General features: G+C 40.4%; 1 protein-coding gene across 1 annotated transcript; it reads right to left on the reverse strand.

The window, feature by feature from the left end:
* Positions 1–20: 20 nt before the first annotated feature.
* Positions 21–27,781, reverse strand: LOC131240203 (cysteine synthase-like). The gene is made up of 10 exons (XM_058238313.1): positions 27,482–27,781; positions 26,071–26,180; positions 25,924–25,981; positions 13,894–14,157; positions 13,655–13,792; positions 13,197–13,248; positions 12,997–13,076; positions 9,165–9,224; positions 4,568–4,648; positions 21–317 (listed from the first exon to the last, which is right to left on the reverse strand). Exons 1-10 carry the CDS (start codon positions 27,704–27,706, stop codon positions 225–227), a joined length of 1,161 nt encoding a protein of 386 aa, XP_058094296.1. The 5' UTR covers positions 27,707–27,781; the 3' UTR covers positions 21–224.

Here is a 27,781-nt window from a genome sequence, read left to right on the forward strand (position 1 = left end):
CACACACACATTAGCAGACATGAGGGATGGAATTATTGTGTAAAACAGCCTCAACAATACATCTTATTCGGTATCAAGTCATACCCATAAATAAATCCACTAATCAATGTACCAAATAGGACAATTGATTAAACGAAAAGCCGAAAGAAAAAAAACACCATGACCCTTCTTTTCTTCTTTTCTTTTTTCTTTTTTGGACACATAATGGCCCATTTGAATGATTTTCATGGCTCAGGCTGCATTTTCTCGCATTCCTCTCTTATCGACTGGAAAAGAACAGAGGAGAGATACCTTTCACCAAAGCTCGGGAACACAACCTGCAATCGCATTAGTATCAGGCACAAAGTCAAGAACGTTGGGCACTAAAATAAAACCTCTAGAACACAACAATTATTATAGATACAGGAAAGTACTCATGTGTGCATCTCATCACATGAGATGCATATCTAGGTCATTCCTTAGTTGCAGGATCCTTCCCACTTGGGACTCTCACTCCTGCTTCCCACCTATTTATACTTGTTTACATTTTGAAACAAACACTTCACAGCTCCCACACCTGAATATGTTGCTGCTTCACTTCAGGTTTTGTGCAACTATAGGTCATTCACATGTTCCATATAAATGCACAAACATGTGTTGTATCATTACATAATGAGTGTCTAAATTCCTACACGCACAAACTAAAAAGTTCAATTTGACCCTGGAAGCACATCGATGACATTGTTGATGCCCAGCGCAGAGGCATGAGATAGATGGAGATATGGCCTCACAACATGCATGCCAACATGACATAGAATCTGTCAACATCCATGCCCCTCATCATGTGGGGCCCACGATGAACATCCCCTTGCCAGAAAATCAGGCCAATTGTATGGGTGTGCCGTAAAGGCTGCTACGAAAAGGTAACAATGGCAAGCGTTACACGTTACAGACCCATAAAGGCCATTACAACCCCCGTAATGGCCCGTCATGCCACGCATAACAGCCGTAACAACCCTGTAATGGTCAATTACAAGGCCGATACATATTTTTTCAGTTTTTTTTTTTTTTTAAATAAAAAGAAAAAAGACCAAAACAGCTGTTACGGGGGCCATAACAGTCTTTATATCATAAAGGTAATGTTGGTGGCCATTACAACCACTGTTACCGTTACAGAATACCTTGGCCTCAACTCGTCTAATTTGGCACTCCATAGGCACTTGCCACCTCCCAAGAAGAGAGGCCCATTTTATGTGGAATCCCCACATTTGCATGAGTGAATTTTCAAGCCAGGGTGCGAGTTTACATCCATGCAAGGTGTTAGGCACATGCAAGCGGGGTGCAAGGCTAAATGCATGCAAGGTGCAAGGCTAAGTGCTTGGCATGCAAGAGTACACAGCCTCTGTGGTGCCTACTGAGGTAATATTGGGGCCTCTGCGGTGCCCATTAAGTGTATATTGGGACCCAACCATTTTTGAGTTCAACCGATTTTGACAGTCCGGCGCCTAGAGTACCTACATTGAGATCACCCGGCTCCTAAGATACCCATTTTGAGGTCATCCATCTCCAAAGCTCATCTGCCTCTCACAAGATGTCTCTCCTAGGCTGATGTCCGTTGCCCCAACCTCAAGGACCCTCACCAAATGCAACCACAGCCCTCTTTGCCCTGTGGCTCTTATGAGGTTTGGTCGAGGAATTGCTACCTTCTCCTAGTGCCACATAATTTTAAGGGTTCCAAGAGAACGAAGCAATACAAAGACAAGCTGATGCTAACTGAGAAACAAGCACCAAAATCAAGGTGCCCATTCCTTGACAAACTTCTTAGCCCGACTAATAGCGTCCAATAGAGGGCCACTTCTGTTCCGGAAGCAGCAATTTCTCCCTACTTTTTTTCTTTTTTTTTTCCTTTTCTGCTTTTCTTTTAGATATTTAGTTTGTTTTCTGTCTTCTTCGTATTCAATAAAATCCTTACCTTTCAAAAAAATAAAAACCCTTTCTCCCCAAACAGTGACAGCGAGAAAAGCTAGCCTCCCTCTACCTTCCTTTTTTCCCAGAGCCACAACCATTCCAAGCCTACTAGAAGAGCCCCTCAATGAAGTTGGGCATCACCCAGGGAATGTTAAATAGTTCAGAATAGTAGACTAAACATTCATAGCAAAGGAACAATGGATGAAAACGTGATCCACCAATTCCACATTTTTCTTGCATAATAGGTTGATATTCAGAAACTCCATGGTCCTTTTGCGTAGGTTGTCAATGGTGAGCATCATGTTTCTGCCGACAAGCCATGAGAACGTTGAAACCTTGGGAGGGGCTCCATAGGAACAAACCAAGCCGGTATGACAACCATCAACATGAGCCTCGGGTTGGGCAATCAAACCCTAAAAAGATCGCATGAAGATAACACTTGATTTGCCTTTCAACCAAATCATCGAGTCCTTCACGCCCAGAGAAGGACAAATCCCCTGCAGGCGAGAAAGGAGTTGCCCCAGATCTTCTACCCCAACATCTGAGAGATTACACCTATGAGGGACCGAAACACCTTAAGAAATGAACCTGAGAAACAAAAGATGACCGAGATATCTGCGGATGGGCAAAGCCTGGCCAAACTAGGAAATTTTGCTCGAAGTGGAGACTCCCCAATCCAAACATCATCCCAAAATCTGACCAGGTCCCTGTCCAAGACAGAAAACCCAATCCCCAAGAACACTTTGCTTGCCAAGCAAGCTATAGCCTTCTAGAGATACAATGCACAATATAGAGAAGAATCCTTGGTCCACCAGCCCTAAGAAGAGGTGACATATTTTCCAGCAATGATCACTCCCCAGATACTGTCTTCTTCCACCTCGAATCTCCACACCCATTACCCCAACAAGGCTGAATTAACAACCTTCAGCCTTCTAATGCCCGCACAACCTTTCTCATAATACCTACACACCTCCCTCCAATCTAGCAAATGGAATTTCCCTTTATCTGCTCCACCTTGCCAAAGAAAGTCTCACATCAACATGTATGGTCCCCAAATGAGTGGACTAGCCTAACTTCCAGGCCAAGGGAATGTCCAAAGTGTTAGGATCAAGTGCCATGATTGTTAATAGCCACACAATCGGTTATTTTATGGACCTAAGGGCGATTAAGGGCCAGTTCAGTATGCGGGAAAAGAAGTTGTTTTCCTTGAGAGAGCTGCCTTTGTTTGATTTACCAAGAAAATCATGGATGTCATGATGAAACCATTGCAGTTTTCCACTTGTCCAATTCTCACACACAAGATTCAAGGTGACCGTTGTGAGATGATATAGAAGATTTCCACTTGCAAATCAAACAAACCACTAAAAATGGAATCCATTTCTCAATACTGCCTCAGGAAATGGTGATCACAAATTCCTTTCTTTTCCCATGGATTCCCGCTTATCACACTAAATGAAATTATAGGTAAAATACAAAGAATCTTCTTTCCCATGCTAGCCTATGTAGTTTATTTATTACTACGTAAATCCCATGTAATATCACAGATTTAATAAAATTTAACGTGGAATGTAGCGTACAATGGCCGTATCGTATTCCCACATTTTAGATTTTTTTAAAACATTTTTAATAAGTTCAAACACATTATTTATGAAATCTGATCTAGATTGATCATGCTCTTTTACGATGTTTAGGATCCTTTTTAATTTCAAACATAAGAATGCCTATATCTGTACACATTTAAGCAACCACAAAACACAACCGATTGCTAAACGATCAGTGCATGTGTATTTGTATGTAATTGTATGATTATATATTAGGGTTGCAACTTGGGTTTGGGTCTACCCGATTGACCCAACCTGAGTTCGGGTCAGGTTGGGTTGGGCTGTCAAGATCCTCAAGTTTGGTTCAGGTTGGAAAACACCAACCTGATTTGAATTTGGGTTGGGGTTCGGTTGACCAAATTCGAGTCAGGTTGGGAATAATCACATTTAATTGGATCGGGTTGGGTTGGGTCGAGTATGGAGGACTTCGGGTTGGGTTCAGGTTAGGCACCTCAGGTTGGAATTTGGTTCAGATTGGGTTGCAGCCTGAAGGTTGGGTCCTTTTGTGGTCAGGTTGGGCTCAGGCTGACCTTCAACCCGACCCAACTGAGTTGCTCCCCTATTATATATAGACATGTGTAACTTTATGTGCCCAGAAGTTTCCGCCATGACCTTTTCTTGAACCATTGCTGCATTGTTTTTATTTACCATCTAGATGGTCCACTGGTCCAAGGGTTAAAGTGTTTCAGTTGAGAAGTCTTTTAGGGAATCCTCATCCACAACTCCATTCAGACCAACAGTCATGGATTACATGTCAGGACATTAGTCGTGTACTGGCTACTTATGTATCAGGACCTGATAATTCCTCCTGTGTAGATAAGATAGAGAGATCTGAGCATATCGAGGCCATTGTGCTAGTTTTATGATGGTCTTGGGTTCAAGCCACTTGACCTGAAGGCATATAAGGTTTTGACTGTTAACCATAGCAGGCTTAAGTTTTCATCATGAACGCTTCTTTTCTCAGCAGTGACAGAAATTTCACATTCAATCGAAAAGTTTCGAGAAAAACTGATACGTACCACTATAAGCTTGCCTGCATTTTCAGGTCTCCTTGCAACCTTCATAGCCGCAGAAGCTGCTGCTCCAGAAGAAATACCAACCTTCACAAAGATATCAGGATTTAATCACTTGAGCAATATAAAAAGAATATCAATGTCTGCATCTGTGCATATCGGTCGTCCAGCATGCATGTGTTTCTGTATGATGATGCCTTCTTTGCATGTGTCTAACTGCATGTAAATGCACTAATATCAACGCGTTGACATTAAGTATGAACCAACATTAATCAATACAAGTGTATGGCTGCACAAAACATGAAGAGGTGGCAATAGATTCGGGTGTGGCAGTGTGGAAACTTCTGTTTCAAAATGTTAGCAAGTAGCAGAAGTGGGACTGGGACTGGGAGCGCGAGTCCAAAGCACGATTCAAAGCGGAAGTGGTACCTCATTAGAAGGACGGTGCAAGTACACACCCTTTTCTCATCCTCAGTTCAAGCACCTTCAGGTTTAAGAGGAACCAAACATACCTTAGCTGTCCATGGATTCAGTTACTTATAGTCATATTCTCAGCTCATTGATTGACTGGAAACACAGCTGAGCCTGTTCGGTTTGGTTGCAATCATGTACCAAGTCCAAAAACTGATTCCGTGAAAAAGCAAATTAAAAAAAAATAATAAAATAAAAATAAAAATCGTAAGAAAGTCAATGACCAAAGCAACTCAGATGATTCTTTTTATGAAGCCCTCAATTTTCCTATTGACTCCACTGAGTTGAACTAGGCTGAGCAATTTCCATGTCAGGTATGAGTTTGCAAACGCTGCCCATAATGTGCATGATGGACCACTAAAACTCGACCATATGGTTTAGCACAAATGTCCACAAAATAAAGATGGGCAAGATGATCACTAAATGAAGTTATGTCTAAAAGATCAAGGTGTTTTCCTCAGTTTCAACACTATCAAAGTTCTCATAATAACACGAACTTGACTTGCATTCGTGTTTGTAAATATGTTTAGGAACTCAAGCAAAAGTAAACTACAACCTCGTCAAATAATACTAGCACAGGTATGACCATTCCTACTTTTAGACAGTCATTGTACACATGAGAACATATGCAACTCAACCCAGTCATTTTACACATGGAACATATGTAGTAGATTGGACAGAGACAATTCTAGGTGGCAGAAGAAACCTTAAAGATGATGCAATTGAGGCTGATAGCAATCTATCAAGCAAGCTGGAAACTGCCACCTTGGATTCCAAGGATTGTAGGATCTGGAAATGGACAGAGTTGGGTGCGTTCTCAGCTAAGTCTCTCTATGATTTACCGACCCTTGAAGGCTCCGCTTCATTTTCACCTCCATTTGGAAGGCTATAGTACCCCTAGAGTGGTTGTGTCCATGTCTACTGCTTTTTTTCCTCCTCCTCCTCTTCTTCTTCTTCTTCTTCTTTTTTGAGAGAGAGAGAGAGAACTGAAATTTTATTTAAAAGGCAAAAAAAAAAAAAGGAAATGCAAAGGAGAGGCGCCAAGAGGTCAACGCAAGAGCAAGCAAGAATATCGAATACAACAATCCCCCAATAAATTGTAGAGGTAGCCCAAACAACAACAAGTGTCCTCGCCCTTGAAGAGACACCAACTGCCACTTTGGAGAAATTTTCGAAACGTCTAGCATTCCTTTGTTACCACAAAGCCCACCAAACCGCAATCAGGGCCATCCTCCAAAGTCTCGTCTTGGCCTTCCCGAACCGCATCCCATGCCAAGCCAATAATAAGAAGTCGACTGAACCTGGGAATGACCATAAAACATAGAAACGGGATAGGATGTCTACCCATATCAATCCTGCAAAAGGACAATGCACAAACAGATGGTCCACTGTTTCCTCGTCATGCACACATAAGCTACAAATATTGGGCAACACCATGCTTCTTTTGCAAAGATTGTCGACTGTGAGGACTTGCTTCCTCCCAACAAACCAGCCGAAGGCCGCGTACTTACGACGCACATCATAGTGCCACATTGTGCTAGTCATCCCCACCTCAAGGGGAGGATCCCGAGCACGAATGAAAGTCATAGAAGGATCTAACCGAAAACCTCCCCGAGCTCCCAACCTTCCAAAAGAGTATATCTGCCTCATCGCAAAAGGGAGCTAAAACATGGATCTAATCCAATAGGCCAGTGTATTCAAAAACTTCATCATCCCGAAGGAATCGCCTACAAGGGGGGTCCCACGAAGAAGACCCCTCGAAATTGGAGAAGCAATCCACCACACTCATAGCCATATTCGGAGCCAAACGGAAGATCCATGGAAAATCAAGCTTCAAAGGAGACTCCCCAGCCCATGTGTCTTACCAAAATCTAATTATGTTGCCGTTCCCCAAGGTAAAGGTCACTCCCCTCAAAAAAACCTCCTTCACCGAAAGGACCCCTTTCCATAGAGCAGAAGCTCTATAAATCGAAGAGTCCCTAGTCCACCACTCAGCCTTGGAGCTTCCGTGCTTACTGTTTATAATAGTCTTCCAAAAGGCTTCCCCTTCCTCGCCGAATCTCCACCACCATTTACTAAGAAGTGCTTGATTCATGGCTTTTAGGTCCTTAATACCTGCTCCTCCCTCTTCATAAGACAAACACACCTCGTCCCACTTAACCAAGTGAGATTTCTTCTTGACCTCTGCCCCTTGTCACAAGAATCCCATCTCAGCTTCTCAAGACGTTGAAGCACCGAGGCCGGGCATTTAAAACGAGACATAAAAGTACACGGAAGGTTGGACAAAGCTGCTTTAATAAGAGTGATGCGCCCACCAAGCGACAAGTATCTAGTCTGCCAGCTCATGAGCATCCTTTCAAACCTTTCTACCACCTTATCCTATAGGTGCTTAGCCGGTCTACCAACACGAAGGGGGAGCCCCACAAACGTAGCTGAGAGAGATCCAGCCGCACACCCAAAAATCCCAGCCAACAGTTCTGCTTCCTCCACATCCATCTAAACACCTGAAAATCCTAGCCAACTGTCCATGTTTACTGCTATGAAAGATAAAATCCTCACAATGGATTACTAACGCCATTGGGACGAAAGAAACGGATATGGCACCTTGGGGCTTATGCTATATTTTTAATGTTAGCACTCTTTCCTCTCAGGTAAACATTTTGTTTACTCATATGGGGAGACAGGTGAATTCTCTAGCTGATGTCCTGGCCAAAGACGGTCTTCACCAATCATCTCTTTGTATTGCCATTTCGTTCCCTTTAGCTTAATTGCTTAACATTATCTTCATTATCTTCTCCAAAAGAGAGGAAAAAAATTGCTGACCTTCTATTCCTGGACCTTTACTTGTAGAATTTGCACCATTGAAAAACTTATCATTTGGGCCGCCAACAAGACCTTAGTATCACCAATTCCCTATGATTTCTGTGATGTGATCTGTAATAGGGCAAATGATTTGGACAGTTTGGATTGAGGTACCAATATGGCATGTGCATAATAACATTGTGCCTGTTTATAGATTCTCCTACCCTAGCAAACAACCATACAGTCTTTTTTACCATTTTACTTTGTCATGCAAAGAGGTGTAGCAGATAGCATCCTACCACTAGAAAGTCCATGCCTAATTACCAAAAAGACCCCTCTCCAAGCTCATTTATCATTTGAATCATCAAAGGTGGGAGAATTTTTTGCCCCCATGATTTTCATTATATCGTAGTATAAATTTGCAAAGTATATGCTTAGGGCCTGTTTGATTTTCAGCTTGCCCTGATAAATACAGGTAAAGAGGTAATAATAACTCCTTTCCAGTGTTTGCAAGAGATGGAAATCAGTTGGCACTTCCACCTCGAAAACCGGTATGGAAAGAGAGTCGTTGAATCTGACTTAAATTTGTGGGGCCAACCATGATGTATGTGACTACTCCACGCCGTCCATCCGTTTTACCATAACTTTTGAGAGTATGAGCCCAAAAATGAGGCAGAACCAAAGTTTCAGTGGACCACACCACAGGAAACAGTGGCCCTAAAGACGTACGCCATTGAAAGTTGTTTCCTTCATAGAGCTCACAATGATGTTTATTTGTCATCTAACCTGTCATAAGGTCACACAAACATGGATAACAGGAAAACACAAATGTCAGCTTGATCCAAACTTTTGGGATCCCGCAAGAAGTTTTCAATGGTAGGCATTCAATTTCCACTGTATCTTGTGTTGTGGTCCACTTAAGCTTTTGGATCTGCTGCATTTTTTTGGCCCAGGCCCTAAAATGAGCTGGCGGAAGAGATGGATGGCATGGATAAGTCGCATACATCGCAGTGGGCCTAACAGTTTTGTTTTTGCATTTCCACCTTAGGTTTAGAGACAAATGCGTTCAAATAGCCTACCTGTCAACGTCACGTTGGGAAGGGTGCAAGAATTACAAATGGAAATAATTATTATCCATTTATGGTGAATTATGAGGAAATTAAAAAATCAAACAGGCCCTTAACATTCATCAAGATGTAAGTCAATTGGCGGACATATGCACGATGACTGTTTGTAAGTACAATGTGTGTCTTTATCCAAACAGACAACTAAATTGCATTGTAAACCCATAAAATAACTTTAAGACGAGTCCAAAATGTTCGATACTTACCAACAAGCCTTCTTGGAGTGCCAATTGCTTTGCAGTCTCAACAGCTTCATCACTTGATATCTGTAATATGGCAGCCATGGCATGTCATAGCATGAAAATTTGGTAAAGAAAACCAATATTCACCAATCCATAAACATATTTATTTCAGAATGGATTCTCATTGCTAAGGTTAGAAAAAAGCTTTTGAAACTGAGCATCAGCCACATAGTACTACATTATGCATGATAAAACTTATAATAAATGTAACAAATAACTTCACTAATTTGTTTGAGGAGGCCTTACATGCAACTAGTTAAACTGCTACGTTATGGTCCAACTGGAGCATAATTGCCACCATGAAGATCATTAAGCGCAGAAATCAGGACGATCCACTCATCAAGTGGGCCACACATGTACTTGGGATCAGATGGTTGGCTGCCCTTTGTTTTCTCCAATGCACCCAAATGATGAGTGGATCAGAAACCTTCTTGGACAGGTTGGATGTGCTAGACTTGACATGTTCACACTTATGTGCTAGTTGGAAGATAACTTATGGTCCAACTTGTTGCCCCTGAGACCTCTATCTGTTTACTTAAATATATTATACTGGTAAACATATCAATTCTTGTTATGCATACATCCATGAAGCTACCAGGAAAAGAAAAAGAAAATGCAGCACTCAATTGATGGGTCTATTTCAATCTTCTTCTTCTTCTTCTTTCTGTTTTTTTAGAGAGAGAGAGAGAGAGGGTCTATTTCAATCTTGGTCAGGATAATAGATATTGCAGATGTATAAAAGAAATTCAGCCAAGCAAGAGGTATTCATGATTGAAATGTCCAGGATCCAGATTCATCTAGTAAGTAACAGGGTGTGCATGTGGCAGTTAATGGAGCTAGAGTGGGGTATGTTATTGTCATTATGGGTCAAACCACGTATTGAGTATAGTGTTACACATGGATGCTCAAGGGGCTGTATTTTTACATCAGAAAGATAATCAGTTTTGCATGTGAATGTTAATAAGAGAGAAAGCAATGCTTAGGAACTCAAAGCCAGCTTTCAATTTGAACTGCTGATTTCCAAGTTTGACTTGGCTGAGTTGGTGAAAAAATTGGTAACAGGCTAAAAAAGTGAGGAAATAATGAAAATAGAAAAGATAATGAAATAATTTATTGGAACCTGTATTCCTTGAATTCTTACAGTAGATAATGGTAAACGGGTCAACGTTGGTCATTTTTCTGACATCTCCCCCTACGGGAGCCCAGGTATCATATATGCCTCCAAAATCAAGAGCCTTGAGCACTAGGAGTGGACCTACTTATATAGCATGGGTTGCTAAAATAGAGGTAGCACGTCTGGTGGACGAGGGCGAGGAACAAATTGCACTCTTTGTCCCTTCATGAATAAGGTCGTGAAGGCATTTCTACCAAATATGAAATTCAAGTGCCAAGCAAGGAAGAAAAGGCCTGGAAGTAGGAAAGAAGAATGCAGTATCTACAACCATCATTTAGGAATGGACAAAGGTCCCAATACAGAGCCGAGATCTTGTAACTCATCTTTGGGAAGTGAATCTACACCATCATTAGTTTCTTCTTTTTTTACACACACCACATGGGCACTCAAACCCATGACTTCAGTGTTGAAACGCAGTGTGTCTACCACTGAGCCATGCATTGAGACCTTGCACCATCATTAGCTTATCTCTTAACTCTTAACATGGAACAGTGCATCTGTAAGCTCCTTAATATTCTGAATCTCCTCAGTACTCAATGAGCCTTTCCAAAACAGGGCCCTCTCCAACATATAGCATCGAGTAAGTCTTCTTCCGCAAATAGCAGACTGGAGAACAAACAAGAGAGATCCTCAACACTGTCCAGCAGAGATGCCATCATTTAGGGCCTGTTTGGACGCAAACCCTGCGAAAGAGGGTTTCCCACAAAAGGACATTTCCCACAAATTTATTAGCCAACTAGCCAAAAAGCAATCTGATTAGCTTTCAACAAGTGGGCTTTTTAGCCTTATCTCATCAAGTGGGGGATCAGATGACAATTTGTGAAAGTGCATTCGAATGCACAAACGAACTGCTTTTTGGCTTAAAATGGGTTTAGGCATCAAACAACCCTTCTGAGGGTGCGTCCAAAAGGGGCCTTACCCATGTGTGATTATCTAATCCCCAATGGTTTAGAGTAGACCATGGTCACCTTGCACCTGTTGGCCCTACTTAAAACACAAAAACTCGTCAAAAAATAGATAGTTTAGGTCAACGCTTGTGACATGTTAGCATTCCTTGCAAATGAGAAGATGGGTAAAACCAACAAGGTTGGTAATGCAAGGGCATTTTCATACCAGGCTCGAGTGGGGTAGCATATGGGATGCGGGGACACACTCGGGGTGGGCAGCCCGTGTAAGGCGGGTGGCTCGTGTGAGGCGGTACCCATGTGATTTGGGGCCCATGAGGAGAGTTTGGCTGAGATCTTAACCCATAAGATGTGGGATCTGGGCTATGAGATAAAGGGAATGACTCGTCATGCTCTAACAATTCGAGCTTTTAGAGCAAGTGATTAATTGTCCTGCATCAAATTGGTATCAGAGCGGGAGCTCTCGTGTTCGAGACTCCTCACCCGGGATGATTAATGCATGAGCATTTCACACTGGGCTCGAGTGGGGTAGCCCGTGGGATGCAGGGACACTTGGGGTGGGCGGCTCGTGTGAGGTGGTACCCATGTGATTTGGGGCCCACGAGGGGGTTTCGGCCAAGATCCTAACCCATGAGATGTGGAGCTTGGGCTATGAGATAAAGGGATTGATTTGCCATGTTCTAACAGTTCGAGCTTTTAGAGCAAGTGGTTAATTGTCCTGCATCAGTTGGTTTTTGAGTGAATGGGAAGAGGGGTTTCAACTGAGTAAGCTTTTAAAAGACCAAGGGAAACTGTCAAAAAGCATAAATTTTCAGTTTCCAGCTTTCTTGAACTTGTTGAGGTTAGACAAGACCATTTCTCAAAAGAGGCAGATTAAAATTGCATCATTTTTGCTTAAATTTTTGCTCAACCCAGTAAGCATGTAGGTCAATGCGCCTTCCGGGGATCGAGACCGTTCATCTGGCAGGCCCCATCACAGATGATCCATAATACAAAAATCTCCTCCATGGGATGATCTTAACCGTCACTGATCTGCAAATGAGCAGTTTTGCCAACATTCAACAGGGAAAACATCACCTTGGGAGGATTTTTGGGGAATGACCCATTAGCAACGGCAGCCACCAATGAACAGTATGGATTGCAGGAAGGTAGCCCAGCAGCATGGTCGCCGACTCGGCCAAAAACACCATTCTGAACATTTTATTTTCCTTCTTTGAATTCTAAAACTGGGGACTTCCCAGACCACGTGCTCAGTACCTTGACAAGCCGATTAACTCAGCCAGGTACCAAACTTTTGACCAACAGGAAACAATATGGATGCAAAAACAAGCACAATGTGGAACAGTTCTCTGTGACTATTGTGATGCCAGGGGGATGTTTGGTTGCTATTTTTCTTTTTTCTTTTTTTAATTTCTCGGCTTAGCAATTACCTGGTTTTTACAGAAAACAAGTTTGGTTCGCACTTTTTTGGTCGGTTTTTCCATTTGCAAGTTAGAACTTTTAGACTCTTCCCAGGTTTCCCTAAAACACCCGGTGTATCAACCAAACAAATTTTAATCAATCCACAATAAATACTTGCCCAAATCTTACACTCCCAAGGAAACTATATAAAAACCAGGGATTGGATTCCCCAACAACCAAACAGGCCCCAGAAGAAAAAGCACCAACGAGTCGACCTGCGATGGAGGAAATAAATAAGGGGGAAACAAGACCATACCTCTAGGACTTCATCAACAACTTCAAGGTCTAAATTCCTTGGAACAAAGCCTGCTCCAATACCTTGAATCTTATGTGGACCTGCATGATTGAGATGAAACTACTCAGAAAGAAAGAAAAGACAAACATGCATACCACCAACCTACTAGAAACATGAATAGCAGGCAAGAAAACAGCCGAACAATTATCCTTTGCTTTTACCAGGCTTTCCACCGGATAGTATGTTGCTTTCCAAAGGCTCCAGACCAATAACCTGAGGCATCATATAGTAAATGTAACAAAAAGAATTTGTTAGAAGTACAAGATTCTACAACCGAAGCATCCAGAACTAAATATCCAGTAATTTAGAATCGCAACTGGGCCAGGCCAGATCTCACCAGCCAGAGACTAACCCCCTTTGGGATTGGTTCAAGCTGAACTTATAGACCATGCTCTGGGCATGGGTCTGAGTTTTGAGGCTGATAACCCACTAGGTATGGTCTGAGCCTAGGTCCACCCAAAGGAACTTGTAGCCTGGCCTATTTGGATATTGCCTCTCCTAGCACTTGTCTAACAGGCCAGACAAGACCTGACCCCAATTCATCAACCCAAAGGCTAGACTGGCCCTGGAAGCCTTGGTGCAGCCTGTTGCATCCTTAGAATATATCAATGTACAATACCTTTATGTTAGGATTTTTGTTTTTCAGAAAACGACCGACACCAGTAATAGTTCCACCAGTTCCAATCCCTGCAACAAATATATCCACCTTGCCGCTTGTATCTTCCCAGATTTCCGGACCAGTTGTTTCATAGTGTACCTGCATCAAACCCATGAAGAATAATACTCAAGAACAAACTATCTAAGGCTTACTTTCCCCATGCAAGAAACAGAGAATATCGGCCAGTTCTATCATTTTACCTTAGGATTTGCAGGGTTGTCAAATTGCTGGAGCATGTATGCATTGGGTGTTTTCTTCAAAATCTCTTCAGCCTTTTGAACTGCTCCTTTCATGCCCTTAGCTGCATCCGTAAGAACAAGCTCCGCTCCAAATGCCTTCAACAGTACTCGCCTCTCCATGCTCATTGATGCAGGCATTGTTAAGATCAGCTTATATCCTTTTGACGCGGCAATGAATGCAAGACCGATTCCCGTATTTCCGCTCGTTGGTTCGACCAAAACACTCTAGAAACAGTAATATGGGAAACATACATTCTCAACAAACGATCCAATTGAAGCGTAGAAACATATACACATCAATACTCGAAATAACTGATTAAATCTTTTGCATTACTACTAACATGTCCCCATTTTAAAATTTAAAGAAAAGAAGAATTGTGTATGTCAGCATTACATGACATGAATTATATGATCCTCGAAACAAGGTATGCACGATATCCCCAAGTTTTAGAGTTTGTTCAAGTCAATCCAACATGAGGTGATCTAGACAGTTGATTGGAGAACAATAGCCCAAAAAATTTCCTCGATGGGACAATCTTAAGTTCTTAACCCTTGCATTGGCAGCAAGCAGAAGATGGTTATGAAACACAAATGAAAAATGCCAAAAATTGGATGGCTAGGATCTTCCAATCTGGAAGATCTTTTTTTTTTTTTTTTGAGAGAGAGAGCGAGAGAGAGATTAAAAAAAAAAAAAAGCAGCAATTTATTTTAAAAACCACAAAAACAGAAAAAGAATACAACTCCCACACAGCATTAAGTGTGCAGCAAAAAGATACGAGGCCAAACTGGCCTTTCGCCAAGCTAGCCTTTACATATACAGCCCAATTCGACACCAGACCTTTGATAATAACCTCATCCAACTCCACTCTTTCGTTTTGAAAGCAACAGCCATTCCTAGCTCCTCAAAATAACCCAAAAGACGGCCATAATGGTCAACCTCCATATAGCCTTTCCAGCTTTCTCGACTCCTTCCTCATGCCAAGACCACAAAAGATCATCCACTAACTTTGGCATCACCCAATCTGAGTGAAGCAAGCACAAAAAATGGGCCCATAATTTATATACAAAAGGGCAAATGCAGAAAAAGATGATCAATTGACTCTACGTTCTCCATGCACATCAGGCAAACATTGAGACGAACTAAGGATCTCCTTTGAAGGTTGTCCACAGTGAGAACCCTCTTACGCCCCACAAGCCAAACAAATGTAGAACCAATGATAAAAAGGATGAGGAGGACATGAACAACTAGACGGCCTAAAAATGATGGAGGATAGCAAACCGAGAACTTTCCCGAACTATGACCCTTCCAAACCATCAAATTTGCTTCAGAAAAGGAATGAAGGACACTCATTAGACAATCCAACAGCCTAGTGAACTCAACAATCTCCTCATCAAATTCCAACAGGAAGGCACCACACCACCACAATAGAAGAAGATCGAGCCAATCTAGGAAACAAATCTTGAAGTGCATGATCACCACACCATATGTCCACCCAAAAATGAATGTGATGACTGTTACCCAAAGAAAAAGCAATCTCCCTCCAAAGCAAATGCTCAGTTGCCACAATCATGTTCCAAATATAAGAAGCTCTATACAACAAGGAGCTTTTCACAAACCATCCACCCTCCCGCTCCCCTTGTTTACTAGCTATAAGCTCCCATCAAAGCCTTTCCTCTTTAGAACCAAACTATCACACCCCAAAATTCGGGTACCCGAATAGGGTATTCAGGACCCGAATTCCAAACCCATGATCTATGAAAAAGGTAAAGTGTTGCAAAGAAATATTCATATTATTTCCTCACACCATATTCCGCAAAATTTACAATCCAACCACATACTAAGATAAATAATTCCATAGTCTGTTACTACATCAATCCATAATCATTTAACTCAATGTAAGAGAATTATAAATCAAGTCTAAGGCTTTATTACATCCATAATTCTAAAAGAAATTTATACTAACTCTATGCAGGATGAAATATCATGTGCAACCAATCACATCCAATGCTCCAAGTACTAATAGTAGCATCCTGCATCTTCGAAATATTCACAGTCTGAAATGGTTAAAATATCATAAGTTGTCAACTCAATAGGATCACATCAATACTGAGTTGAAAGCTTCACAAATGTTACCAAATATAAACCCAACACCTCAATTTGAATAAGACAAGTATTATATTAGACATCACACTTAACCATTCATCATTCATGATTATAAATGAATAATTTGTTCTAACACAATTTTTCCTACAATATTAAGAATAAGGCTGGGCGAAACACCCATGTATGCTGATCGTTTTAGGGAATGACCAACGGCAAAGTGCCAATGTTGATCCTTTCAGGGTATGACCCTCAGCAGAGCACCGGTGTAAAACTTTTAGGGACAAAAGCCCAGGGCAAAGCACCCATATGTGCATATCTTTTAGGGAATCACCCAAGGTAGAGCACCCATGCTGATCCTTTCGGGAACGACCCTAGGCAGATCACCCGTATCGTGTCGATCCATTCGAGAATGACCCTGGGCAGAGCACCCATAACAATATACTGAACTTTTTTTTTTCATTTCCTCAATATCCATAACAACTTACTAATAGACGATGAAAGATATATGCATTAATAATATGATCTTTGACTTAGCAATTTAACCAAACAAATGTACACTATTACACTTGAAAGATAAACGACAAAATTCAAAAGCGTATAATTCAAATGTTAGAATTCACAGTATTGTATTTATATATTCAAGGTATAAAAATATACATCCATGACATAAAATTTCAACAAGCTCCCTGGTTATTCTAGAATACCATATCCATGATTCTCTAAACACACATAGCAATGATTTGAATTAGGGATTAGCAATGCAAGTAAAATTCAGGGTTAACATTTACACATGTATAGTAACCAATGGAGAAATAATAGATTCAGCACCCACGCTCACAATAATATGATCTAAATTCAAGAATAGAAAGTTCATGACATATAATGAAAAGACAACGCCTTGTGCAAATTACCGTTTTGAATTTAGTTAAGAACATTTCAGCATCTGGACTTACAGAAGATAGAATTTGTAAAATTCCCAACCGAGGATGATCACCTACCTAGTTGGATATGTAAAGGTCAGATCACGTGAAGATGGTCCAACTCGATTCCAGTTAAATGTAGTTCGATATACTTGTGCTTAAGGTGATTCAATACTCTTTTCGATGCAAACAAGAGAATTTCTATATAAAATCATATGTATAAATTATATATACCGAAATCTAGCATTTCTAGTATTATGAAGCGAACATGAAATAAAGCAGCAAAATTGACTTAGTGAGTCGACTCAATAAACTGTGTTGATTAAACTATCGCCACCGATCTGTTTTAAAATGGAACGTTCGAAGGAGATAACATACTTGATGGGAATGCAACTACTCGATGAAACTTAAACCTTATGTACGGCTATCCTACGAACCGTCCGACTCTTGATGATCTGATATCCTTATTGAATATGACCCAGTTTAGATAATGGTTAACAGCTAGATCGAGTTACCTCTTCCTGGAAGATGATGCGAAACTAAAGTCGAGACTAATCGAGATTGGAGTGGATTACGTTGGTGATCTGGCCACACGTTGAAGACAACTTGTACACCTTCAAGATACACACGTAGGGCGGTTCTGCACGTATATCATTCTCCTTAGCTACGTATTGAATTCTCGAATCCAAGATCAAGTTTATAGGGTTCTGGAAAATTACTTGCTGTGTAGAGAATCAAATGCAACAAATAAACAAGCAGCGAAAACCTAAACTTGTCATGGAAGAAAGAACCACCTTTAATGATGAATCTCTGGACGGTAAGGATTTGGGAGTTTTGATCCTTCTAGGCTGTAAGGTGAGATGTAAGGAAGCTTAGAAAAGGTACGAGATGAAAGCTTTGATAGAGATTTTCCAATGGGTTCGGATGATAGTGGCATCGAGGCGGCGTGCATTAACAATGCATGTTGTTGATTTTTCTTCTTTCCTTTTTTCTTTCTTTTTTTTTTCTTTTTTTTTTCACAAGATGACCGGTTTTGATAACTTTTAGTGCAGATTCATCCCGCTGTCAAGCGCAAAAAATGGGTGGAGTGGGAGAGAGTCGGGATTTTGGTTTGGTAGTGATGTATGACATTACACGTTGCATCTTCTTTCCTTTTTCTTAAGGATAGATGGGATTGGTGGGACACATCAAAGGAATCATATCAATGAATCGTGCCCAAGGATGGTGGTTTGGATGCTGAAGATGGGTCCAGTTCTCTCGGCCAAACGAAGAAGGAAAGGAGAGAGAAAAACAGGGAGGCATTTTCATTCTAATGATGATGTGTTGTCGCACATCACTTGCTTTTATTTATATATATATTTTTTATACAGTGGGCCCTAAGCAGATGATAGGGCAAATCCACCTCGTCCATTTGTTATGCCTGCCCATATTAGGGCACGAGCCCAAAAATGAGGCCGATCCATTGTTAAAGTGGGCCACAACAAGGAAAACGGTGGGAGAGGTTCCCACCATTGAATTATTTTTTTAAGAAAGTTGTTACATTCTACCCCCATTAACAAAGTTTCGTCCTTGAAATTTATATACCTAAAAGAGGTGCGGATACTTTTCTCGAATTTCTTCTTCTCGCTCCCACAAATGCTTCTTCCTCGCTGTGATGAGTCCACTGTACCTTTACAAGTGGTATAACCTTCGTACGAAGCACTTGTTCCTTACGATCAAGGACACACACAGGTTATTCTTCATATGTGATGTTTTTCTGAATCTCTAGCGGCTCCCATTTGATGGCATGAGAAGCATCCGGCTCGTACTTTCAAAGCATGGAGACGTGAAATACATTGTGGATATTGGATAGCTGAGGCGTAAGGGCTGGCTTGCGTACAACTCCTACTCTTTACAAGTCGCGAAGGGTCCGATAAAACGAGGCGCGAGCTTCCCTTTCTTTCCAAAACACGTAACTCCCTTCATTGGTGAAACTTTTATGGACACGTGATCTCCCACGCAAAACTCTAAGTCTCTACGTCGATTATCCACATACCTCTTTTAACGACTCTGGGCGGCGAACATATGTTCCTGAATGATTGCAATCTTCTTGGAGGTCTCTTGAATAAATTCTGGTCCCAACAATGTCATTTCTCGTACTTCGGTCCAGCAGTTTGGCAATTTGTAAGGTCTCACGTACATGGCTTAAAATTGTGTCATACCGATGCTAGCTTGGTAGCTATTATTGTATGCGAATTCCACTAGCGGTAGATGATCGTCCCGATTGCCCTTGAAGTTAATAATGCAGCTGTGTAACATATCTTCTAAAATTTGGTTCGTCCTTTTTGTTTGGCCATTAGTCTACAGGTGAAATGTTGTGCTATAATCGAGGGTAGTACCCAAAGCTTCCTGTAGACTTGCCCAAAAGCGTGATTTGAACCTAGGATCTCGTTCGGAGACAATGGATATTGGAGTGCCATGAAGTCTAATGATCTCTTTGATGTAAATTTTACTTGACTCAATTGCCGATGTGAAAATCTTTATCGGGATGAAGTGCACTGATTATGCTAACCTATCCATGATTACCCATACAGTGTCATGGTGTCGACCCGTCTTCAGGAATCCAACTACAAAATCTATGCATATATGCTCCCATTTCCACTTGGGGACCGCTAGCAGCTGCAAGAGTCCTGGTGGAACAACATGAAGCGAGAAATTGCCGAGTACGTATCATAATGTGACGGGGTGGATTTGCCCTATCATTTGTGTAGGGCCCACCGTATAAAAAAATAAAGAATAAAAGCAAGTGACACGGGACAGCACGTCACCATTAGAATGAAAATGCCTCCCATTTTTCTCTCCCTTCTTTCTTCTTCATTCGGCCAAGAGAACTGTCTTCGGCATCCAAACCACCATCCTTGGGTACGACTCATTGATTTGAACCGTTCCTTTGGTGCGTCCCACCAATCCCATCTATTCTTAAGAAAAAGAAAAGAAGAAGATGCAACATGTAATGCCGCACATCACTACCAAACCGAAATTCCGACTCTCTCCCACTCCACCCATTTTCTTCACTCAACAGTGGGATGAATCTGCACCAAAAGTTATGCAAACTGGTGATCTTGTGAAAAAAATAAAAGAAAATTTCAACAACGTACGTTGTTAACGCACGCCGCCTCGATGCCACTATCATCCGAACCCATTCGAAAATCTCTATTAAAGCTTTCATCTCATACCTTTTCCAAGCTTCCTTACATCTCACCTTACGGCCTAAAAGGATCAAAACTCTCAAATATTTACCGTCCAGAGATTCGTCATTAGAGGTGGTTCTTTCTTCCTTGACAAGTTTAGGTTTTCGTTGCTTGTTTATTTGTTGCATTTGATTCTCCCCACACCAGGTAATTTTCCATAACCCTATAAACTTGATCTTGCATTTGAGAATTCGATACATAGGTAAGGAGAATGATATACGTACAGAACCACCCTACGTGTGTAGCTTCAAGGTGTACAAGTTGTCTTCAACGTGTGGCCAGATCACCAACCTAATCCACTCTAATCTCGATTGGTCTCGACTTTAGTTTCGAATCATCTTCCAAGAAGAGTTAACTTGATCTAGTCATTAATCATTATTTAAACTGGGTCATATTCAATAAGGACATCGGATCATCAAGAGTCGGACAATTCGTAAGATAGCCATACATAAGGTTTAAGTTTCATCGATTAGTTGCATTCCCATCAAGTGCGTTATCTCCTTTGAACGTTCCATTTTAAAACAGATCGGTGGCGATAGTTTAATCAACACAGTTTATTGAGTCGACTCACTAAGTCAATTTTGCTGCTTAAATTCATGTTAGCGTCATAATACTAGAAACGCTAGATTTCGGTATATATAATTTATACATATGATTTTATATAAAAATTCTCTCATTTCCATCGAAAAGAGTATCGAATCACCTTAAGTACAAGTACATCGAACCTAGTGGGACCATCTTCATGTGATCTGACCTTTACATATCCAACTAGGTGGGTGATCATCCCTAGTTGGGAATTTTACAAATTCTATCTTTTGTAAGTCCAGATGCTAAAATATTCTTAACTAAATTCAAAACAGTAATTTGCACAAGGCGTTGTCTTTTCATTATATGTCATGAGCTTTCTATTTTTGAATTTAGATCATATTACTTTGAGTGTGGAAGTTGAATCTATTATTTCCATTGGTTACTGTACATGTGTAAATGTTAACCCTGAATTTTACTTGCATTGCCAATCCCTAATTCAAATCATTGCTATGTGTGTTTAGAGAATCATGAATATGGAATTTTAGAATAACCAGGGAGCTTGTTGAAATTTTATGTCATGGATGTATATTTTTATACCTTGAATATATAAATACAACATTGTGAACTCTAGCATTTGAATTATATGCTTTTGAATTTTGTCATTAATCTTTCAAGTGTAATAGTATACATTTGTTTAATTAAATTGCTAAGAGATCATATTATTCATGCATTTATCTTTCATTGTCTGTTAGTAAGTTGTTATGGATGTTAAGGAAATGAAAGGAAAAAAAAAAAGTTCAGTATATTGTTATGGGTGCTCTACCCAGGGTCATTCCCAAAATGATCAACACGATACGGGTGTTCTGCCGAGGGTCATTCCAGACGGGTGCTCTACCCAAGGTCATTCCCAAAAGGATTGGCACGGGTGCTCTACCCTGGGTGATTCCCTAAAAGATATGCACACATGGGTGCTTTGCCGTAGGCTTTTGTCCCTAAAAAGTTCACACAGATGATCTACTGAGGGTCATACCCTGAAAGGATCAACACCGATGCTTTGCCATTGGTCATCCCTTAAAATGATCAGCATACACGGGTGTTTCGCCTAGTTTTATTGTTAATATTGCAGGAAAATTTGTGTTAGAACAAATTATTCATTTATAATCATAAATAATGAATGGTTAAGTGTGATGTCCAATATAATACTTGTCTTATTCAAATTGATGTGTTGGGCTTATATTTGGTAAAATTTGTGAAGCTTTCAACTCAGGATTAATGTGATCCTATTGAGTTGACAGCTCATGATATTTTAACCATTTCAGGCAATGAATATTTCGAAGATGCAGGATGCTACTATTAGTACTTGGAGCATTGGATGTGATTGGTTGCACATGATATTTCATCCTGCATAGAATTAGTTTAAAATTCTTTTAGAATTATGGATGTAATAAAGCCTTAGACTTAATTTATAATTCTCTTACATTGAGTTAAGTTAAATGATTATGGATTGATGTAATAACAAACTATGGAATTATTTATCTTAGTATGTGGTTGGATTTTAAATTTTGAGGAATATGGTGTGAGGAAATGAAATGAATATTTCTTTGTGACGTTTTACCTTTTTCATAGATCACGGGTCTGGAATTCAGGTCCTGAATAACCCTATTCAGGTACCTGAATTTTGGGGTGTGACACAAACCTCCAAATATACTTCCCAAGCAGGGCTAAATTCATATCCCCTAAACTTTTAAGACTAGCCTCACCCTTTTTAAGTGGCTTACAAACCTCTTCCCACTTAAGAAGGTGGAACTTCCTACTTTTAGAAGCATCTCTCTCTCTCTCTCTCTCTCTCTCTCTCTCTCTCTCTCTCTCTCTCTCTCTCTCTCTTATATATATATATATATATATATCTTCGAAGCTTCTCAAAGCCTATCAAACACTCACTTGGGACATTTAAAAAGAGACATGAAGTACACAAGCATATTAAAACAAGCCACCTTAATAAGAGTTAACTGGCCTTCCAAAGAGAGATAACGACACTTCCACGAAGCTTAATTTCTTCTCGATTCTTTCAATGATCCTCCTCCATAGATTTTTAACCAGCTTCCCTATGCAAAAAGGCAACCCTAAATACGTCGAAGGGAAGGTGATGGGGACATCTCGTGCACACGCACGCCCCCTTTACGCACGTACGCAAGGAGGAGGGCCCCACCTTCGATCTGGATCGATGACGACATCCATGGAGGGCCTCCTAGTTAGAGTATTGTGTTTTGATTCCTTGGAGTGGACCCGATCGTCACGTGAATCCCATTATTGGATCTCATGATCGTGGCCCACTACTCTAGATGATCTAGTATTTTGAGTTTTGCTTATTAGGAATATCATGGACGGTTTAGATTGCTTTGATTAGTTGTTATTTTTGCTACTTCGTCTTTAAGTAATAGGGTACGCACATTGCGCGGCTTTTGGGGTATAAATTTTTCTTATAAATAGGCAAACCCTTGTAGGGGTTTTTTTCATTGAAGATAATTAATAAAATTCTGCGTTTTCCTGCTTCTCTAATTCTCTGAGTTGTGAAAACCTAATTGCGTGTGAAACCCTCCCTTCTTCGAAGGGCTAACTACCATGGAGCGAAGCCACGCCCATCTCAAATCACCTCCATCTCCTACCCTCCATATTCCTCATCTCCTACAGTCATCCCCTCATCAAATCCACCCACGTTTGTAACTAATCTTTCCCCTACAGCAAATTTCCAGAATTTGGCCCTGCAGGAGGGCTGAAACTTCGGCAGAGCACCGTGTTCAAACCGATCATCCGTTTAACCTAAAATTTGGAGAGAAGGTGGCCCATCCCTGGCCAATTCCAGATTCGTGAGCCCCACACACGTGCGGACCGCAATCCACGCACGTGCATCAGGTCGGTTTGTCGTCCACATGTGCGAACTAATCACAGGTTCCCTCTCATCTCTATTTCACTCCTCTTTCGCCTTGTTTCCATAACCCTAACCCTAGATCATCTCGAATCCCCAAGTTCTATTCCACTTTTGAAACCCTAGGTTTTCCCGAATTGAAATGTGAGAATCCCTTAGATTGGGAAATAATCCTTTACATGTGTGGATGAATCTACTATCCTTTGAGCATTGTTTGGTCTATAATTTTTAATTGATTCAGCCCTAACATGTGTAGCCTTGGACCCTCGTAGATTCCCCTTGTTGAATGCTTGAATTTATGTGGGATGTGGAATTATTGTGATTGTTTCTAAATTATTATGATCTAAAGCCTGAAATCTTGCACATCATATCTAATTTTCATGTCCTGTATCAGAAGGACCTGGACCTACACCCAAATAAGCATGCTAGAAAGTGCACATCTTCATTACAAACAGGAATTACCAACATTTCGAATTTGGCGACATTGATCTTTAAACCTGACATTGCTCTAAAACAAATGATAATTTTTCGAAGGTTATCCACTAATGTCGCTTTTGCATAACAAAAAAGGAGGGTGTCTTCTGCATACTGAAGGTGACTGATTTACCAATTGCCATCGAAGTCGTGAATCCACGGAATAACCCATTCTCCTCACCTTTAAGAAGCATCATATTGAGAACCTCCCCTAAACAGATAGGAGACAAAGGATCTCCCTGCCTAAGACCCCGCGACACCTTAAAATACCCTTCGAGCAACCCATTTACCAAAATGGAGAAAGAAGCTGATTTGATGCAATCCAATCTTTCAAGCATATAGTCTTAAAGAAATCGCAGTTTATGTGATCATACACCTTCTTGATGCCCAGCTTGCAAACAACACTGCACTTCCTCTCCCTATGCCTAGAATCAATGCATTCTTGAGTGATAAGAGCACCATCTAGAATCTACCTACCGACATAAAAGCATCCTAATTTACCGATACGACCTTCGAGAGGACCTTCCTGAATCTACAAGCAAAAATCTCTGCCAGAAGCTTATAGGGACCGCCAATAAGGCTAATCAACCTAAAGTCTTTGAGATGATCTACCCCTTCAACCTTAGGTATAACCATATAAGAGCTATAAAAGAAGCTCCAAGCTCACTGGACAGATGGCCATGTCCAAAAAATTGGGACCCATGGCCTTGTCCACGCACATGGAACTTAATGCAACTTTAACCTCTTCTTCCACGATCATCACTTCCAACATCTTAGCATCCTCACTAAGTCCAACTTGAGAAATTCTAATTTATCCGGCCACGGTTTCTTCTACTAGTCTCCAGACAAAAGATTCATGTAGAACTAAACTATCATATGGCAAATCTTGCTTTTGTCTGAAGTTCTAACCCCATCCACAACCAAACTAGAAATTTTGTTCCCGCAAGCCCGGGAACTAGCAATACTATAGAAGAAGCGAGTATTTTTATCCCCTTCTTTGAGTCACACCACTCTAGATCTCGACTGCCATTTAATCTCCTCATCCTTCAAACAGTTAGCATATGACAAAGATAACTCAGCCCTTCTCCCTCTTCCTTCCACCAAGAGATCTCCACCTTCTAAAAGGTCTAACTCATGAATCTTCCTCCATTTGATCGAAAATTGGCCTCCCTAGCCCCAAGTAGCTCTTTCTTCCACAAATTAATTTTAACTTCCAATAACTTGCGCTTTCTACTCAACCTAAAGCCGGCAAAGCCATCTACCGAGATAGAGGACCACCAATCCTCTACAAGCTGCTCAAAACCATCAATTTCCAACCAAGCCAATTTGAACCTGAAAGGTCTGCGGCCCCAATTACCTTCGCCCACCTCAAGAACAATGGGACAATGATCAGAGGTTATTCCCAACAAACCGCATTGAGCTGCTAACTTACCAAAGGGAATCTTTCAATCCATTCTGCATAAATTAAAATTTTGTCCAACCGCGATAACACTGCATTTTCTTGTCTGTTAAACCACACGAACCTATCCTCGCTATCCAACCTGGAAGATCTTAAGTCATCTCATTTTCCAAGGGGGGTCCATTAGATCAACAATATGATTACTAAACCTAGCCCCCGCTTGTACAAACTGGAAACCTGACCAAGGAACTATGCATGTCCTTAGGTCAAGGATCTAAGTGTGTATTGTGTCAACACTTAAAACTTGAATTCAAAATATCTTCTTTTCAATTAAATGGGAAAAAACTTGAAATGGAAAACTAAATAGATATGTAGAAAAGCTGCAACTATGACCAACTGACTTCAGTTACCTTTCCAGGTGTGATAAGACCCTTCTGTTCGGCATCAGATATCATACTGTAACCTATCCTGAAGAAAAAGGTTGAAAGAAAGACATCAAATTTTTGTGGTTGTCCAGGTCATCGAAAAATAAATCAAAATGAATATAAATATCTTACCTGTCCTTGACACTGCAGCACGGCTCCATGATCTCAAGCTTGGCAGCGATATTTGCAACAGAACCTTTCACAATATTATTTAGATACACCATTGGTGTCTTCCCTATAAGCTGTTGCAGAGCATCATCAATGCATTTAGAAAACTCAATTCTTTCTTAATTGTGGTATTCTCATTAAAAAGAAAAAAAAAATCTAAAATTATCTACTATAAATTTAGCTCAAGGAAGAAAACCAAAGAAATTTCCATGAATTGCCTGAAAGAAAAGGCAAACATTATCAATTTTCACTCAAATTTTAATAAAAGATAGGACCCAGATGAACATTTCCATGAATTTGTATTTAAAAAATGTCAGATTTTATCTATATTATTCAAATTTCGACCAAGGAAAGAATAAACATGGATGAAAACTTCCATTAATTTATCATAAGAAAGTTAGAACTTCATCAATTTTCACTCAAAGTTCTATTGGGGAAGAAATAACCCAAACAGAGACTTACACAAATTTTTTTGTCAGAATTCAATTTTTATTTATTTTTAGTCTACTTTCAATCGTAGTAAAAGAAACCCATGTGAAATTTTCAGTGAATTCTTCATAGGAAAAAAAAAAGTCAAGACTTTGACTCTATTTTCAATCAAAATCGAAGAAATTGAGATAGAGAATTCCACACATTTCATGGAAAATGAAAAACTTTTTGAGATAAATTTAAGAAAAATTGGCCATTGCCTTTATTTGTCGAAAATTATCAAAATCTAAAGAAACCCATGAGGTAATTTCCATTCATTTCCTGAGAAAATGTCTTCTTCTTTTTTTTTTTCAAATTCCACTCTAGTTTGAATCAAAATATAGAACCCAAATAGAAACTTCCATGAATTTTGGGGAAAAAAGAAGTCAAGCCTTTTCTATTTCCATCATAATTTCAATCAATGGCAATTCCCTTGAATTCACACAAAATTATCAAAATATGCCCACTACCAGTCAACCTTCATCTGTTCCAGCTCCCACTTTGATCAAAATAAAAGAAACCCAGATGGAAATTCCCTTGAATTTGTCCAAAATCATCAAAATCTATCCATTATGAATCAAATTCGACCAAAAAGAAGAGAAACCCAGATGTAAGTCTCCATGAATTTTCCAAAAAAAAAAATGTCGAACTTCATCCATTCCAGCTCCGATTACAGTCGAAACAAAAGAAACACAGATATAAACTTCCATGGACTTCTCGAAAAATGCTGTACGTCTCCTGTTTACAATCTAATTTCGATCGAAACAAAAGAAACCCAAATGGAAAGTCCCTGAAAACCGCCCAATTTTATCGAAATCTATCCATTATCAATCGAATTTGATCGAAAGAAAAGAAACCCAGATGTAAATCTCCATGAATTCAACAAAAACCCCTTGAATTGCGTTACCTGCGTGACATCTTCAGCGATGTTGAGTCCTTCAATCTCTGTTTGGGGCTTGACCGAGACTGCTTTGCAGACAGTAGGAGGGAGAGAAACTGCACTTCTTCTCACGACTAGAGAAGATCTCTTGAAATGGAGAGATGGAATGCCTCGAAGTTGATTGAGGAGAGGATTTTCTAGTCTGGAATGAGGAAGAGCGGTGAGAGGATTGGATAGAGAAGCCATTGCCATCGGCTGGAAGAAACAAAGAGTGAAAACCAAGAATACTGCCTGTAAAACCCTGGCGGGCTCTCTGCTTCGAGGAAT

Source organism: Magnolia sinica, chromosome 3 (assembly GCF_029962835.1).
Source record: "Magnolia sinica isolate HGM2019 chromosome 3, MsV1, whole genome shotgun sequence".
Classification (NCBI taxonomy): Eukaryota; Viridiplantae; Streptophyta; class Magnoliopsida; order Magnoliales; family Magnoliaceae; genus Magnolia; species Magnolia sinica.